Genomic DNA, 18,643 nt, shown 5'->3' on the forward strand with positions numbered 1-18,643 from the left:
CTCTTCTAATAACAAAGAGAGGGAAGAACTTTGCTTTGCTTTTTACCAACTTCACTGACTTCCTCAGGCACTTGAAGTACTGGAGCCAATGAAAATCATCTTACAGAAGAGTAGGACAATATAACTCGCTGACATCTTAAACAATACTCAGTGTAATACATCCTCCTATCTAAAGCCAAGAAGAAAATGGGAGCTGTTTCTGATTCTTATTTCCATTCAAACTATTCCTTGATTTGAAGACTCTAATTTAAGTGCTGTCATTATTGAACTGGGTCAGACATATTACATGACCATAGTTTCTTGGAAAAAATAAAAGACTGAAAAAGCAATTCTGAAAGAGGTCCATAAGTATAAGAAAATTAATTTTTCTGTTTATAACTTGGCTTTACAAAGGAAAATTCAAAAGCAAACCAAGAAAATAAATAATTAAATTAATCTAAAGAACAGATTTCTGAAACAAGACCATCCTTTATAATAAAGGCTATATGGTCACTATAAATATATTACATATGTGTTTAACTTATTGGTACCACATTCAATTTACTTTTATGTTTTTCCTGACATATACAACTCCCACGGTCATTTAACAAGGTGGACAGAAATTTGTTCTTAGCCATTTTTACTTCCTTTGACAAATATTCATTCCTTGCCACAGACAACAAGCTAGCTCCTGCCTTCCGGTCAGCATTTGCACATTATTATCATTGTCATTTCAATTAACAAGCCAACTAACCACAAAGCAACTCAAGGTGACATACAAAAATAGATAAAACAAAATAGAGAGCAATAGAAATAATGAAAGAACAATGCACCACACTGAGGAAACATAAAAAGTATTAAAATACCACATATTTGGTGCAAATTTTATAAGCCACCCAATCTGAGATTTTGCTGATAGAGTCAAGTTAGTAGAGTTTTATTAATAGATCCTCTCTATTTTTCCCCATCTTTAGTAAACATTCTACTAAAGCACACAAATTCATTTACTTGCTTTATATTTTTTGCTATTTCTTTACAACTTGTCTATATCATTTCCTTTTCCATGTGAACCATAATTGTTTTGAGGTTTGATACATTCATTTCTTTATTTCTATTATGTAATATGTCTAACATTCAGTGCAAATAATTCAAGTTCTCAGTCAATAATGTAGCATTCCCTTCATACATTCACATCTCCATTCAATATGCTTCTAACACCATAGCAAGCATTCCTTGCAGCCTAATTCTAATCATTCCATAGGATACTCTATGGTCTTCTCTTAACTTCCAAAATACTTTTTTTATTTTGTCAAATTGTTCTCCTTTTTCGCTGCCTATTATAATCATAACTATTTCCTGTTTTCTTTGTCTATTTTTTTGCAATATTTGTTTCTTCTCTTTACAGATTACACAGTATCTTTTCCTCATTTTCATAGTATTCTCTTACCACTTTGCTTTTGAGGAAATTTATTGTCTGCTTTCCCTCAGAGGAAGCTGTAAATCTAAGTAAGCCTATCTCTTGTATGTGTTCTTTTAATTCACAGGTTCCTTCACACACAGTGTCATTCCACTAAATACCTATTAAAACTCCCAGTTAGCATAATTTCAAGCATATCTCTAGTACTTTGTAACATAATTCTCTGTACTGTGTTCTAAGTAGCTACTATCTGTATTGATTTATCTCTTTTTGCACCATTTCATTCTGTTGGATGATCAATCCTAACCCTAACCCTAAAACTTAATCAAAAAGGACTCATAGTTTCTCTCCTGCAGTCATTCTCCTTTTGCCTTTTTTTTTCTTTCTTTAGTGTTTCTTTCCTGACCCCAAGATCCATGGTGACTACATGGATACATTTCAAGCATTTTCATACCCATATGCTCCAAATCCATGCAGCCCTTCCAAACAAACCAATCCCCTAATTTTTTTTAGGGTTTCATATACCAAAAATAAATCAGCTCAAATCAAACAAACTGATACCTACTTAACAATACCAACAGCTATCCAACAGGACACACTTTAAACACTATTTTTTTAAAAAAGAAATCCAATCAAATTTCTTCAGATACAATGTACTCTTAGTTTGCTGGCTTGGTATGATCTTGTTCATTGCTTTTCCAATATACCCGAATCTTCTCACAAATAAGAGCATGATTTGGTTCTCACTCATTCTCAAACACAAGGAATTAGGAGAAAACATGCTGCTCTTCTAAGGGTTGATACCCTGAATTCGTAACACAAATTGCATTGTTAGATCTCCAATAAATAAGCATGAAAATAGTGTCACTTAAAATCTGCACCTATGTGTAGGTGTATCCCTATAAATGAAAATTATAGTGTCATTCTAAAAAAGAAATGTAAACCATATTGAAAGTGCATGCACACACTATATGTATATATGCAAATATATAATAGTATAAGAACATATGATGCTACATTTGCATCTGACTTCCATGTAAACCTGTGTTTTTCAATTTGGCAACTTTAAGATGTGTGGAGTTTAACTCCCAGAATTCTCCAGCCACTTATGCTGAGCAGAATTCTGGGAGTTGAAGTCCTCACATCATAAAGTTGCCAAGAATGAAAACCACTTCTATAGACATATGAAAATCTAGAATGAAACACAGCCATCTTGAATTACCTAAAGCAGCAAATTCTTTGTGTGGTGTAACTGTTCTGTAGGTAGGAAATCGGAGTCGATAGGACATTTCATCTTGAAATACAACTCCAATAATATCTAGGTCCTGCTCTGATGTCATGGCCTTCTCATCTTCTATGGCCTTCTCATCTTTCATGGTCTTCTCATCTTCCACCACTTTTGTCTCAATACCTTTAGCATACAAATCATGTCAGTAAGTGAAATCCTACATAGGACAGGGAAAAAGAATTTTTTTGCATGCTGATGTTTTATTAACTGCATCAGTTAACCATTTCAAGGGTTATTATCAAAAATTTGGCCAAAAGAATATTTAAAAAACTAGATATTTAATCTTTTACCCTGAACTCTGTTAACACCTACGTTAAATAAAAGGAGATAGGCAAGCAGAAATGCATGACTGAAGGGTCAAAGCCTTTTCATTCATCTATTTGATAGATATCTTGATATCCTCCACAACACTTTCCTGGTTTTTAGCCTGGTGCTTTAACCAGTGGCTCTCTTGCTCACTTTCTCTAAATTGAGGTACGTAACGCTTGAACAGCATTGGAGACTACCAGCAATCATTTTTCTGTAGTTACCAAACTCAATCAAAATTAGCATCAATTGAAGTCTTTGAAAAGTCTTTAAACAGATACTTTATACCTTTTAGAGGAGAAAGTGTTTCTATTTTCTTCATTATTTCTCTTGACATCTTAGTATTTGGAGCATACAAAAGTCTAACTCCAGTAATATTAAATGAAGGTTTTCCGAGGAGAGCATGAGGTATTTCAGCAGGCTCCTGATATAAAAACCCAAATGCTGATAACAGTATTATACTGAAGAGAATCAGGGAACAAAACCATTCCTGGAAATATGAAATAAGTCCAAGTTATTAACACCCATTACAGTATTTTGGAATGATCGCAGCAAGGCAATTCTATTTTGAACCATAGGCATGTCATTGGGGATCTACACTAATGAAAATATAGCAAAAGAGAATCTAGGAGGGTGGACCTTGCAATTTTTTTATTTATTTATTTTATTTTTATTTATTTATTTTGTCTCACAGTATATATAAGCATAAGTATGAAATAACTATACAATATATAAGCATATATATGAGTATGAGTATGTAATAACTATATTAATTGGATATAACAAAAGTTATTTTGTTACATATTGGATATAACAAAAATATTAATTGGATATAACAAAAGGAAACAATAGGACAGGAACGATAGGCACGTTTGTTGCATACATGCACACTCTCACATCATGCATATATGTGCTGATATGTGTGCCTATTGGCATCACACCCTACAGAAGCACATACAAAATATGCAAGGGGAGAAGTTGTAATGCCAGTGAGGAAGCTCTGTTTATCTACACATTTAGTCTTAACCCCAAAAGGCATCTTGAATTCAGCAGACTGGTTAATGGCAGGTGGGAGGAAGCTTTAAAAAATGCTTTTAAAACTACCTTTATGCCTGCCTTTATGTGTTAGAATTACTCTTCAAAAAAACTCAATTTCCCCCTATGTTGCACAGAAAGGAAAGCATTTAAATAGATGGTGTGTGCTCTTTTTTTGGTTTATAACAAGAAATGTTAGCAACTCAAGAAAGTTGCTAAAATTCCTTTAGCAAGAAGTTAAAGATCCTTTAACTTGTCCTTTCTTAAACTTATTTATTGGACTTTTTGGCTTCACATGTACAAACTGATTTTTTCTTCTTCTGTCTTTATACCCTGGAAGTCCTCCAAATGTGAGACCATCCCTGCTATGTCAGTGTGCAGTCAAATATTGTTGTCTGTCTCTAAGCTGAAGCTGAATTCATTCCATCTTATTCTGTACCCTTGTCTCACATGAAAAGTTCTTGAGATGTCATAGACCATTAGCATGGTCTGGTTGCTGATAGAGAACCAGAAAACAGAAGCACATGAGTACCTTCCCCTCTTTTCAAAACCAGTTATATTCATCAAGTTGCGCAATAAAAGCAACACAAATTGTCCTTAGTCCAATTTTTGACATTAGATTCACAACTGTCATCATTTAGAAATAGAGAAAGGAAACCAGAAGAAAAGAAATCTCAATGGGGAAGAGGGGCTGGGAAGAGGGGTTGTTTTCACTGAAGTGAAAGTTGCTGCTTGGCACTTGCCTGAAAACTTTGCATTCTCATCCTCCATTTCAGAATTATATTTTTCCACAAGAGCGCAGCAGTCTGTTGACACAAGCTTCTTTTTCGCACGTACTCTGTCTGCATGGTAAGGCTTGTTTGAAATAAAAAAGAAATCTTAACATCAAGCAAGTTGTAGTGGGAGTCACAAGTTAAACATTACAATCCCCCTCCTATCCTTGCTTATGGGGTCATGTTCTGTGCATCTATTTATTTCCTAGACAGATCGATACAGGGAAAAGCCATGCAGGGTTTTGACTTAGAATTATTTCAACAAGAGTATTTGAGCATGCCACTTTTTCCTTAGCTAAATACAATAGAATAGACTGACAAAAAACATAAAACAATCAAAGCTCTGTATAGAATTCCCATCTACTCCACTGCACTTAGTAGCATTTCCAGATGTTCAAGTAGAGGTTCATATTAGCGTCCAACAATGCAGAAAGCAATTTATCCATAATATTTAGACTCCAATGAAAAATAACACAATGTTCTAAGAAACTTCAATAAATATCTTTCTTTTAACATAACAGCTTTACTCAGAAGCAGGATCCACTTTAACAAGCTAAATCCAGGCAAAGCATAGGCAGATTAAGTGAAACTGAATTTACAGTAGCTTTCAATGAGTTAAATTGCATAATGCTTGAAACCTAAATAGTATTCTGCATAACTGGATTATTGTTTTAATGCAATCAGGAGAAAGTAAAACAGAAATCCTTACCTTAAACAATTTGAACAAGAAATGGAGGAAAGAAATTAAAGATAGTTACAGAATCAAACCAATGTCCATCTGGAATGCGATTCGTTTGGGGGAAAAGGGCAACAACAGCTTACTATTTTTTTTTCATGTTTTCATTCCTTCAATTCATTAACCCGGCAAAAAAGCCACAGTCTTTCACAATACTTTGGTGTTCTTATTTTCCCTCCTCCCATTTTTCCCTCTCAGGATAGCTGAACAGATTTCTTTGTTCTGAAGATTTCATCAGTGTTCACACAGCTGTATCTCTGAAAAAGAACTTGTTATATTCCAGAGCTTGCGAGAGACAAAGAACTTATTAACATTTATATTTTTTTCTGCACGTAGCTGAAAAATGTGCATTTTTAAAGACACAAATCTGGAAATGAGATTAAGATCTGTAAATTTCATTGTCTTTGGCGGTTCAGCCCTAGCATTAGGTGGATCAGTTTTTCAAACCTGGCAACTTTAAAATGTGTGGACTTTAACTCCTAGAGCTGAAAACCTACTATTAGGTAGAGCAATGTTTATCAAACTTAGCAACTGGGAATTCTGGGAGTTGAAATTCACATACTCTAAAATTTCAAAGTTTGAGAAAACTTGAAGTAGGGTGAACAATCTGCATAACAGTAGATTTATTTATTTATTTTATTTATTTTATTTGTCATAACAATATAACAATATATATATACAAGCGTTGCATAAAGGGTTATATAATATATGAATGTATATATGAGGAGAAACGAGGTACTAAAAACATATATATACATAGGGGAAGAAACAGTAGGACAGGAACGGTAGGCACGTTTGTGCTCTTATGCACGCCCCTTAGAGTCCTCTTAGGAAAGTGGTGAGGTCAACCGTGGACAGTTTTTGAGTAAAGCCTTTGGGGTTATGAGAAGAAACCACAGAGTCAGGTAATGCATTCCAAGTATATACAATTCTGTTACAGAAATCGTGTTTTCTGCAATCTAAACTGGAGCGGTTGACATTGAGTTTAAATCTGTTGGTAGCTCTTGTGATATTGTTATTGAAACTAAAAAAGTCATTGACAGGAAGGACATTACAACGGATGATTTTATATGCTAAACCCAGATCCTGTCGAAGGTGACGAAGTTCCAAGTTTTCTAGACCCAAGATATCAAGTCTGGTGGAATAAGGTATTTTATTAGTTTCGGAGGAATGGAGAATTCTTCTCGTAAAATACCTTTGGACACGCTCAACTGTGTTGATGTCAGATATATGGTATGGGTTCCAGACAGGAGAGCAGTAATCAAGAATTGGCCTAACAAATGTTTTAGATGTTGAACTTAGATTGAGGTAGGTATCATATGGGCTTCTCTTGAGCCATTCTCTTTTCAGTGTGTTAAGGATTCTTACACGGCATTAATGTGATCCAACTGATTGGCTCAGCTATTTATGTTGTCTCAATGTTTCACATTAGATAGAACAATCAGTTGGGAAGAGAGGAGACATCTTGTGCTAGATGTGTCTTTCAGTCTGAAACAGGATTATCCAGTGAACTGCAAAATCCCCCAAAACAACCAAATTCTCACTTTATAGTGGCATTTAAATGAATTTGCTTTGAACGTTAAAGAAAAGTTTAAATGGTCCAAAGTATAATAAGTGTTTGTTTTTACTGTCTGTTGCTAGCCATAATTCTTGCCCATTCAACGGTTTGTTTTTTTTTAGATCTGCTAGGATTTGCCAAATGGTTTGGTCTTAACAAGGCAATAGATTTGGATCAGGTTTTCAGCACAGCAATGGTGGGGAGGAGGGAGGAAGTAGAAGTTTTTTTTAAAATGGAACACAACTGCAAATATATACAGAGTAAAGGTTACCTTGCGTCCTTTCTGTCTTTCAGAAACCTTGAAAAGTAACTAAAGTTATGCCAACAGGCAATGCCAACCCATTGCAAATAGAGAAGTTGAGATAGTGGGTGATTTTATCTTTCTTTTTTTTTTATAAATAATTTTTATTTCCATTTTCCAACATCATATTTATGTACAAACTATTATCCATCATTAATCATTAATTTTTATTTATTACTGATTCAGGCCTGCCCAATTGCCACTTTTTATCTTTTTATCTTTCGAGGGTGGCTCAATCATTCACAGGGACAATGATTGTAGCTCTTCCCATCACCAATCTCTTTCCACTTATGACTGTATGACTATAACTTTTTGCTGGCAATCCTTATGATTTATATTGATATATTGACCATCAATTGTGTTGTAAATGTTGTACCTTGATGAACGTATCTTTTCTTTTATGTACACTGAGAGCATATGCACCAAGACAAATTCCTTGTGTGTCCAATCACACTTGGCCAATAAATTCTATTCTATTCTATTCTATTCTATTCTAAATGGTACTTAGGAGAAAGGCTAAGACAAATCTGGACAAAACACAAAAAGGTGGAAATATCACATTGTCATACAACCATGAAAACCCATCCACCAAAAGGCTGAATGAATGAAAATTATTGATAATAATTAGACCACAGGAACAAACTATTCAATACCAGATGAAGTAAGACACCCAGAGTCACCATGGTAGGATGAGTGGCCATATAAATTGAATAAATGAAATTAAATATGACCCCTGACCACTGAGAAAAGAAAGGTCAGATGCACAAGCCTTGATTTGTTGTGCTTAGTCAAAATTATTCTTAGTAAAAATTGAATTAATTTAGGGTACATATGTTTAAGAAATAGGAACTCCAGGCAATATTGAAATACTGTAGGGTACTTTTTGATAAAGTTAAGTATGCACACTTTAATCAGAATGCCATCATTCCATGTAGCAAGCATAGAAGTGAATGATATGAGGATGCTTCAAAGAAGGCTATGTCCGAGTGACCAGATGGTCAGACAACAATCAGTGATTGTTCTATTATAAGACCAGGGTGCTATTCAGCAGGTTCTTACAGGTTCTGGAGAACCGGTAGTGGAAATTTTGAGTAGTTCGGAGAACTGGCAAATACCACCTCTGGCTGGCTCCAGAGTGGGGTGGGAATGGAGATTTTGCAATATTCTTCCCCCAAGAGTGGGGAGGGAATGGGGATTTTGCAGTATCCTTTCCCTGCCACGCCCACCAAGCCACACCATGCCCACCAAGCCACACCCACAGAACTGGTAGTAAAAAAAAAAATTGAATTCCACCCCTGCATAGGATCCTTCTTAGTTTAAGGCTTTGATGTCTCGGAAGCTGCGCCTGTATACATCAGGAAATGATAATACAGGCAGGCTGTTCAGAAGTCAGAAATCAATTCAAGAGACCCTGTTTAGATGGCTATTCCAGAGAAATGTCAGAAATCTGTTTGCCTATATTTAAAAGAATGGTATATGTGTCAATTTCCACTTCAATAAATTTCAAAAGCAATAAAAAAGCAAATATTTTCCTTGCAATTGTAAAATGTTCAAATATTGCAGTACAGATCAGTATGCACAATTTTAAGGAGACAGGAGATTGCAGAAATGGCAGGGAAATTATATGCAGCAATGCAAACTATAAAGAACTGAAACATTTGCAACAGATAATCTGGGACAACAAATAATGAGGTGGGAGTGGGCAGAGATTCATATGGTTCCTGTCCTACAGCTGTTGCGGAAGTCATTAAAAACATGGCTGTGCTCCCAGCCCTGGGGTTAGCATGGATGTCAAGTCTGTTAGATTTTGCGGATTTGGTGTGTTTGGGTGTTTCTCTCTTCCAGACTCATATGTGTTTTAATTATTTGGTTTTCTGTTTCTTTGTCTCTATTGTAACCTCCCCTATGAACTTGTGGAAGTTGTGTGGTCACCAAATGGAATAAGTAAATAAACAGGCTCAAGTGGCTAGTTTAAAAATCTGCTAGGAAAAATGGCAGCGTTCGTGAAACATCATTTCTGGAAAAGTCACTAGAACTCACTGGATATCAGCATTAGAAATATCTAGATATCAGGTGCTTCACCTCTTGCCGCAATACTTCAGAAGTGATCATTTATTAACTTATTTGCCTAACTCAATCTAAGAAAAAACAATTCCTACCAATCTGCCTTCCATTGAGGACCTGTATAGTGCACAAGTCAAAAAGAGGACTGTGAAAATATTTACAGACCCCTCACATCCTGGACATAAACATCTCTGGTGGCTCAACAGGCTAATGCAGTCTGTTGTTAACAACAGCAGCTTGCATTTACTGCAGGTTCAAGTCCCACCAGGCCCAAGGTTGACTCAGCCTTCCATCCTTTATAAGGTAGGTAAAATGAGAACCCAGATTGTTGGGGGCAATAAAAGTTGACTTTCTATATAATATACAAATGGATGAAGACTATTGCTTGACATAGTGTAAGCCACCCTGAGTCTTCGGAGAAGGGCAGGATATAAATGCAAATTTAAAAAAAAAACTGTGTCAATTCCTTCCCTCAAAACAACACTACAGAGCACTGCAAACCAGAACAACTAGAGACAAGAACAGTTTCTTCCCGAAGGCCATCACTCTGCTAAACAAATAATTCCACCAACACTGTCAAACTATTATTAAATCTGCACTACTATTAATCTCCTCATCGTTTCCATCACCCATCTCCTTCCACTTACGACTGTATAACCGTAACTTTGTTGCTTGTATCCTTACGATTTATATTGATATTGATTGTTTCCTGATTGCTTATTTGTACCCTATGACTATCATTAAGTGTTGTACCTTAGAATTCTTGATGATCTTTTCTTTTATGTACACTGAGAGCATAGGCATCAAAACAAATTCCTGTGTGTCCAGTCACACTTGGCCAATAAAAAAATTCTGTTCTATTCTATTCTATAAAGAAATTAAGTAACCAAAAAACATAGTGTTGAGCAAGATAGCAATGAAGATTCTCAGTCATCTAGGTAGAGTTGTCTAGAAGTTGAGTCATGTTAACCAGATTTCTTTTCTTGTTGGTTCAAAACATTTTGCTACTTATCCAAGTTGAACTGAGGAAGCTACTTGGATAAGCAGCAAAATATTTTGAGCCAACAAGAAAAGAAGACTAGTGGCTATGACTCAACTTCCAAATGGATTAATTTTTGCAAGACTACTATAAATGAACCTCTTTCGATGCCCAGCATTATTGTGGTTCATTTCTTATAATTTTCAAGGAAACTCTATTTGTTTGTTTGTTTCCCACTTTTATTATTTTGATAAATAATTCAAGAGGGTGAACATACCTAATACTCCTCCATCCTCCTATTTTCCCTACAATAACAATCTTGAGAAAAGAATTGGACTTATTGAGGGTGACTGGCTCAATTGGGCTTGTTGAGAGTGACTGGCCAGGTGACTATCATGGCTAAGGTGTCACTAGTATCTTGGTTTCTAGGCCAACTCTTTAACCACTTCCAAAGATCATGTTGTTTTCAACAGGTTAACTTGCTTATTTATTTATTTATTTATTTATTATTTAAATTTGTATACCGCCCTTCTCCCGAAGGACTCAGGGCGGTTCACAGCCAAGTAAAAAATGAAAATACATTATAGATACAGTTAAAATACTAATAAAAAACTTATTTGAATTGGCCACAATTAAAATTTAGAGATAAAACCCATTAAAAAACTCATAACTTAAGAAAACTAACCCAGTCCAGCGCAGATAAATAAGTAAGTTTTGAGCTCGCGGCGAAAGGTTCGGAGGTCCGGAAGTTGACGAAGTACTGGGGGGAGTTCGTTCCAGAGGGCGGGAGCCCCCACAGAGAAGGCCCTTCCCCTGGGCGTCGCCAGACGACACTGTCGCGCCGACGGCACCCTGAGGAGTCCCTCTCTGTGAGAGCGCACGGGTCGGTGAGAGGTATTCGGTAGCAGCAGGCGGTCCCGTAAGTAACCCGGCCCTATGCCATGGAGCGCTTTAAAGACGTTCACCAACACCTTGAAGCGCACCCGGAAGGCCACAGGTAGCCAGTGCAGCCTGCGCAGGATAGGTGTCACTCGGGAGCCACGAGGGGCTCCCTCTATCACCCGCGCAGCTGCATTCTGGACCAACTGCAGCCTCCGGATGCCCTTCAAGGGGAGCCCCATGTAGAGAGCATTGCAGTAGTCAGGCGAGGCGTCACAAGGGCGTGAGTGACTGTGCACAAGGCATCCCGGTCTAGAAAGGGGCGCAACTGGCGCACCAGGCGAACCTGGTGGAAAGCTCTCCTGGAGACGGCCGTCAAATGATCTTCAAAAGACAGCCGTGCATCCAGGAGAACACCCAAATTGCGCACCCTCTCCATCGGGGCCAATGACTCGCTCCCGACAGTCAGCCGCGGACTCAGCTGACTGTACCGGGATGCCGGCATCCACAGCCACTCCGTCTTGGAGGATTGAGCTTGAGCCTGTTTCTCCCCATCCAGACCCGTCGGCTTCCAAACACCGGGACAGCACTTCGATAGCTTCATTGGGGTGGCCCGGTGTGGAAAAGTACAGCTGGGTGTCATCAGCGTACAGCTGGTACCTCACACCGAAGCCACTGATGATCTCACCCAGCGGCTTCATATAGATGTTGAACAGAAGGGGCGAGAGAATCGGCCCTGCGGCACCCACAAGTGAGGCGCCGGGGTCGACCTCTGCCCCCGTCAACACCGTCTGCGACGGTCGGAGAGATAGGAGGAGAACCACCGATAAACGGTGCCTCCCACTCCCAATCCCTCAAACCGGCGCAGCAGGATACCATGGTCGATGGTATCAAAAGCCGCTGAGAGGTCTAATAGGACCAGGGCAGAGGAATAACCCCTATCCTGGCCCTCCAGAGATCATCCACCAACGCGACCAAAGCCGTCTCAGTGCTGTAACCGGGTCGGAAGCCGGACTGAACGGGTCCAGATAGACAGTTTCCTCCAGGTGCAGGGGAAACTGATATGCCACCATACTCTCTACAACCTTCGCATGAGCGGGTTGGAGACCGGACGATAATTACCTAAAACAGCCGGGTCCAGGAAGGCTTCTTGAGGAGGGCCTCACCACCGCCTCTTTCAAGGCGGCCGGAAAGACTCCTCCAACAAGGAAGCACTCGTAATCCCTGGAGCCAGCCTCGTGTCACCTCCTGAGTGGCCAGCACCAGCCAGGAGGGGCACGGGTCCAGTAAACACGTGGTGGCATTCAATCTACCCAGCAACCTGTCCATGTCCTCGGGAGTCACAGGGTCAAACTCATCCCAAACAACATCACCAAGACCGCCCTCAGATACCCCGTCTGAATCGCCACAATTTTGGTCCAGACCGTCCCTAAGCTGAACGATTTTATCGTATAGATAACCGTTAAACTCCTCAGCACGTCCCCGCAACGGGTCATCCCGCTCCCCCTGGTGAAGGAGGGAGCGGGTCACCCGAAACAGGGCAGCTGGGCGGTTATCTGCCGACGCAATGAGGGAGGAGGCGAGAACGCCTCGCTTCCCTCAGTGCCACTAGGTAGGTCCTAGTATAGGATCTAACTAGTGTCCGATCAGCCTCTGAACGGCTGGACCTCCAGGAACTCTCTAGGCGTCTTCTCCGGCGTTTCATCCCCCTCAGCTCCTCGGAGAACCAAGGAGCCGGTTGGGATCTGCGCCGGGTCAGAGGCCGCAAAGGCACGACACGGTCTAAAGCCCCAGCCGCAGCCCGCTCCCCGGCTGCAGCTAGTTCCTCTGCCGTGCCGTGAGCCAGACCCTCAGGAAGTGGCCCAAGCTCCGTCCGAAACCTCTCTGGGTCCATCAGGCGCCTGGGACGGTACCATCGTAATGGTTCCGTCTCCCTGCGGTGTTGGGTAGCGGTCAGAAAGTCCAGGCGAAGGAGAGAGTGATCTGACCATGACAAAGGTTCAATGACTATTTCCTTTAAGTCCAGATCTCTCAACCACTGACCAGAGACAAAATCAGGTCCAGTGTGCCTCCCCGATGTGAGTGGGGCCATCCACTACTTGAGTCAGGTCCAAGGCCGTCATGGAGGCCAAGACCTCCCGAGCTACCGTCGATGACGAGCCGGCAGATGGCAAGTTAAAGTCCCCATGACTAAAAGTCTGGGGTCTCCACTGCCACCCGGCAAGCACCTCCAGGAGCTCGGGCAGGGCAGCTGTCACGCAGCAAGGAGCCAGGTACGACCAGCAAGCCCATCTGACATCTATGACCCCACCTCACAAAGAGGATTCACACCCGGCAATCTGAGGTACAGTGGTCTCCTCGGCTCTAGACTCTCTTTAATAGCAACCGCCACCCTCCACCCCTACCCTGGGCCTCGGCTGATGGAATGCACGGAAACCCGGTGGGCACATCTCGACCAGGGCACACCCCTTCAGTGCCCAACCAGGTCTCCGTAACGCCTATAATATCCGCGGCACCCCTGAATCAGATCATGTATTAGGGGCCTTATTGGCCACGGACCGTGCGTTGCATAACATCAGACGAAGGCCCAGGCTCTGAGGGTCTTGACCATCCGGGAACGGGAGAAGTCAGGGGATCGGGCACGCGATCGCCTGCAGACATCGAACGCGTGACCCCTATGTCGTCGATCCCCCTTCCGCCATATCTGCCCCTCCCACTTACCGTGCAAATAGACTCACCCTCACACAAAGGAACACACTCCCCCATAACCTCCGAACCCATTTGATAGTCGCCACGAGCATGCGCTGGAACTGGTTTCCTCCCGACGGGCTACCCCTCACCCACCCTAACCCTCCACCCCTACCCTGGGCCTCGGCTGATGGAATGCACGGAAACCCGGTGGGCACATCTCGACCAGGGCACACCCCTTCAGTGCCCAACCAGGTCTCCGTAACGCCTATAATATCCGCGGCACCCCTGAATCAGATCATGTATTAGGGGCCTTATTGGCCACGGACCGTGCGTTGCATAACATCAGGCGAGGCCCAGGCTCTGAGGGTCTTGACCATCCGGGAACGGGAGAAGTCAGGGGATCGGGCACGCGATCGCCTGCAGACATCGAACGCGTGACCCCTATGTCGTCGATCCCCCTTCCGCCATATCTGCCCCTCCCACTTACCGTGCAAATAGACTCACCCTCACACAAAGGAACACACTTCATAACCTCCGAACCCATTTGATAGTCGCCACGAGCATGCGCTGGAACTGGTTTCCTCCCGACGGGCTACCCCTCACCCACCCTAACCCTCCCACCCCACCCGACACTACCCTCCCCCTCCAACCCAGACCCGTCAGTTCCCACCCTCCCCTTAAAATTCCCATTAAAATTCCCTTTAAAAACCCTATTAAAATAATTAATTAAAAATCCCCTGAGTCTCCTATTTTTGGCATGCCATCTCTCGGGGTTCCAAAACCCGTCCTCAAGATGGGCCCTCGATAATGTGGAGGGCCAGACCCGCGAGAGGGGAATCTCGCAGGGCAAGAAGGTCAGCCGCTGTAAATGTCCGCATGATAAAAGTCCGGCAAACGGACCCATCCTGGACCTGTCAAGATGGAAATTGACGCACCAGTGGTTCCGAGTAGAGGACAGACGGGATATAGGTCTTGGGCGGTAGATGAACAGACCGCCATGATTCAGTCAGAGCTCCAACCCCTCATCTCCAGTCCCGAGGGGTGGTCTATGGGCATGAGGGGGGGGGAGAGGATATAGTCCTACAGTAGACAAGCTAGGATTGTCCAGGACCATCCTCAATTCCCCCCAGCTGGGGACCAAAGGTCTTCAGACGATCCCCTTGCAGCCAGCCCATGGGCATCCTCAGAGATGGTAAAAAAGGTGCCTACATGGCTCGTGATCGTCCTTCAAGTTGACAAAGAGGACGAAACACGCGCCTAATGGGCCAAGCTGCTCCACCGACGAGGCATCTCTCTCCAAAAGTCCGGGGGCAAAGGACTCAAAAAGCCCCATAGACGGTCTATAGGCGTCCTCTAGATGGTAGCGAGGCGTCCCTGGACCCGTGGACAGCCTTCAAGATGACAAAGAAGGCGACCATCGGGCCTCTTCGTGGCCGCTAAGCCAGGCCTCCAGCTGGAATAGGCCACTCACCCGCCGGGTTTGCTGGGTCATGCCACAGTTCACGGACCCAGCCAACCACCAACGGGCTGGGCCCTGGCCAAGCCGGTCCAGCCAGGCCCCCGCCACCGCCGCCACCGACACCGACACTACCGCTGCCGGGGAGAAAGAGCCTCCAGGCCAGGCCGCCGCCACCGCCGCCGCCGCTGGAAAAGCCGGGCCACTGCCGCCCAGCCAGGCCGCCGCCACTGTTGGATAAGGCCAGGCTGCTCACACCACCGCACCGCAGACGAGGGGGACAAAGGGAGAGGCTCTAGGCCCCTCGAAGCAGGGCCAAGCCAGGCCGCCGCCACCGCCGCCGCCGCTGGAAAAGGCCCGGCCGCTGGAAAAGCCGGGCCACTGCCGCCCAGCCAGGCCGCCGCCGCTGGAAAAGCCGGGCCACTGCCGCCCAGCCAGGCCGCTGCCGCCCGCCTGGAGAAGGCCGGACCGCTGCCGCTGCTGGAAAAGGCCCGGCCGCTGGAAAAGCCGGGCCACTGCCGCCCAGCCAGGCCGCCGCCACCGCCGCCGCCACCGCCGCCGCCACCGCCGCCGCCGCCACCGCCGCCGCCGCCGCTGGAAAAGCCGGGCCACTGCCGCCCAGCCAGGCGCCCGCCTCAGTTTGCCCATCCTCCGACTCACCGGACTCTCACCTACCCGGGCGGGGGGTCCAAGCTGTCAAAAAGACCCCCCCCACCCGGTCTGGCCCGAAATAGGCCCGTCGCCGCATCAGCTGTTCAGCGGTGCGGCCGCCATCTTGGACATGCTACCTTACTTTATTGCTACATCCCCTGTGAAGCATTCATTGCTACACTTAGGCAATTTCTAACAGGCAGTAGAAAGGCGAAGGGCGGGCGGGTTGCATGTGGGCGGAAGGATGGCGAGAGCCAGGTCTGAAAGGCAGCCGAGCCTCACCGTGTACACCCAAGGTGGCCCTTTGTCTGAACACCTTACCTTCACAGGCAGCTGCGGTGAGCACAGTGGGCAAGGCGCAGAGATCAGCTGGGCTGTGTGATCTGCGCAAGTGAGCGAAGGAGCCAGAGAGTAGCTGGGTGCAGGCATGGCTCTAGCCAGCGGTCAAGGCTGGTGGGGAGGGGCAGGATGGGTAGGGCCAGCCAGTGGTGTGATTAGCCAGTTCTCCGAACTGTACAAAATCTTAACAACCACCCAAACCAGTCCGAACCGGGTGAAACCCATCTCTGTGGTGAAGTGTAGATCGGAGTTCAAGTAGATGCAAAATACAACTAAATGACTCGAGCTGTTTTAGCAAGACTCCATCAATTGAAGAACTCTTAAATATCTCAGTCCTTTATAATTCTTCACCCAAGGCTTCCCATACTCTGGAGGGCATTCTCATCAGGCTCAAGGTTGACTCAGCCTTCCATCCTTCTGAGGTCAGTAAAATGGGGACCCAGATTGTTGGGCACAATATGCTGATTCTGTGAACCACTTAGAAAAGGCTGTAAAGCACTGTGAAGCGGTATATAAGCCTAAGTGCTGTTGCTGTTGCTATTCTCTTTTTGCCACCTCTCATAGAAATTTACCTTCGCTTGTAAAAGTTTTTTTTTTCCTTTTAAAACAAACATTTCGTTGTTCATTAATCAGTGTGTCATCTGAGTACAATTTTTTGGTGTCATAATAGTTATAGCTTACCGTCAAATTCCTTATATTCATCGGTTCTTATTTTGATATTACAGCTTAACATATCTCCTAATACAACATTTCTCTTCCTAAATTATTTAATTTTATACTTTTTATCCATATTCATTTTCTAACCAATGATAAAATAACCCCCATAATTAAATTCTTTGTTTCATTTAATTGCTAGCGTTAATCTACTCATTTCTGCACAAAATAATATTTTCTTAATCACCTTTTCATCTTTAGGGATTTTTTCAATTTTACAATTTTGTGCAAATACAATTCTAGCCGCAGTTATTACATGAATAATCAAATATGTATTTTCTTTACTATATTTTCCTGGTAAAATACCCAACAAGAACAATTCAGATTTTAAGTCAATATGTTGCTGTGTCATCTTCTCCAACCACATTTGAATTCTTGCCCAGTATTTTTTCGCTTCTATACATATCCACCACATTGATAATACGACCCCGTATTTGGTGGCATTTCCAACATTTGGTCGATTTGTCTTTAAACATGTTTGTCAATCTTTCAGGTGACATGTGCCATTTATAAAACATTTTATACAAATTCTCTTTATTTGTAGTTGCCATTGTTAATTTATACTTTCATTCCCATAGTTGCTGTCATTTATCTAACTCTATTGAGTATCCACAATTTTTTGCCCATGCTATCATTGTTTCTTTTACCTGTTCTTCTTCTAGTTTAACTTGCAGTAAATAACCATACACTTTTTTAATCATTCAGTCTTCTTTTCCTGTATCTCATCCAATTCTGTCATCTCCATATAAAAACAATATAATTTATTTATTTATTTATTATTTATTTATTTATCAAACTTCTATACCGCCCTTCTCCCGAAGGACTCAGGGCGGTGTACAGCCTTCATTTAAAACAATTAATATACATATTAAAATAACAATTAAAAAACTTATTCAATAAAAGGCCAAATTAAAACCGTCGATTGACCATAAAAATACCCAATAAAATTACCATTAAAAGTTTAAAATTTAAATTTAAAATTTAAAAATCAGGCCAGTCCCGCTTGTATAAATAAATAAGTTTTCAGTTCCCGGCGGAAGGTCCGAAGGTCAGGCAATTGGCGTAAACCGGGGGGAAGTTCGTTCCAGAGAGTAGGTGCTCCCACAGAGAAGGACCTTCCCCTGGGGGCCGCCAGCCGACACTGCTTGGCGGACGGCACCCTGAGAAGACCCTCTCTGTGAGAGCGTACGGGTCGGTGGGAGGCATGTGGTAACAGCAGGCGGTCCCGTAAGTACCCGGGCCCTAAGCCATGGAGCGCTTTGAAGGTGGTAACCAAAACCTTGAAGCGCACCCGAAGACCACAGGTAGCCAGTGCAGACTGCGCAGGAGTGGTGTTACCGGGAGCAACGCGGTGCTCCTCAATCACCAGCAGCTGCATTCTGACTAACTGCAGTCTCCGGTACACTTCAGGGTAGCCCCATGTAGAGAGCATTGCAATAATCCAGTCGAGAAGTGACGAGAGCATGAGTGACCGTGC

The 18,643-nt window shown here is 43.0% G+C and overlaps 1 protein-coding gene across 1 annotated transcript in view; it reads right to left on the minus strand.

The window, feature by feature from the left end:
• The window catches only part of LOC131191444 (ABC-type organic anion transporter ABCA8-like), a 62,587-nt gene extending 56,939 nt beyond the window's left edge, over positions 1 to 5,648 (minus strand). Inside the window, exons 1-4 of the mRNA XM_058169586.1 lie at positions 5,508 to 5,648; positions 4,769 to 4,880; positions 3,279 to 3,480; positions 2,619 to 2,807 (exon numbers count right to left, since the gene is read on the minus strand). Of these exons, the coding sequence (XP_058025569.1) occupies positions 2,619 to 2,807; positions 3,279 to 3,480; positions 4,769 to 4,873 (496 nt within the window). The 5' untranslated portion in view covers positions 4,874 to 4,880; positions 5,508 to 5,648. The remainder of the gene's footprint in view (positions 1 to 2,618; positions 2,808 to 3,278; positions 3,481 to 4,768; positions 4,881 to 5,507) is intronic.
• Positions 5,649 to 18,643: the final 12,995 nt, after the last annotated feature.

Source organism: Ahaetulla prasina, chromosome 2 (assembly GCF_028640845.1).
Source record: "Ahaetulla prasina isolate Xishuangbanna chromosome 2, ASM2864084v1, whole genome shotgun sequence".
NCBI classification, from domain to species: domain Eukaryota; kingdom Metazoa; phylum Chordata; class Lepidosauria; order Squamata; family Colubridae; genus Ahaetulla; species Ahaetulla prasina.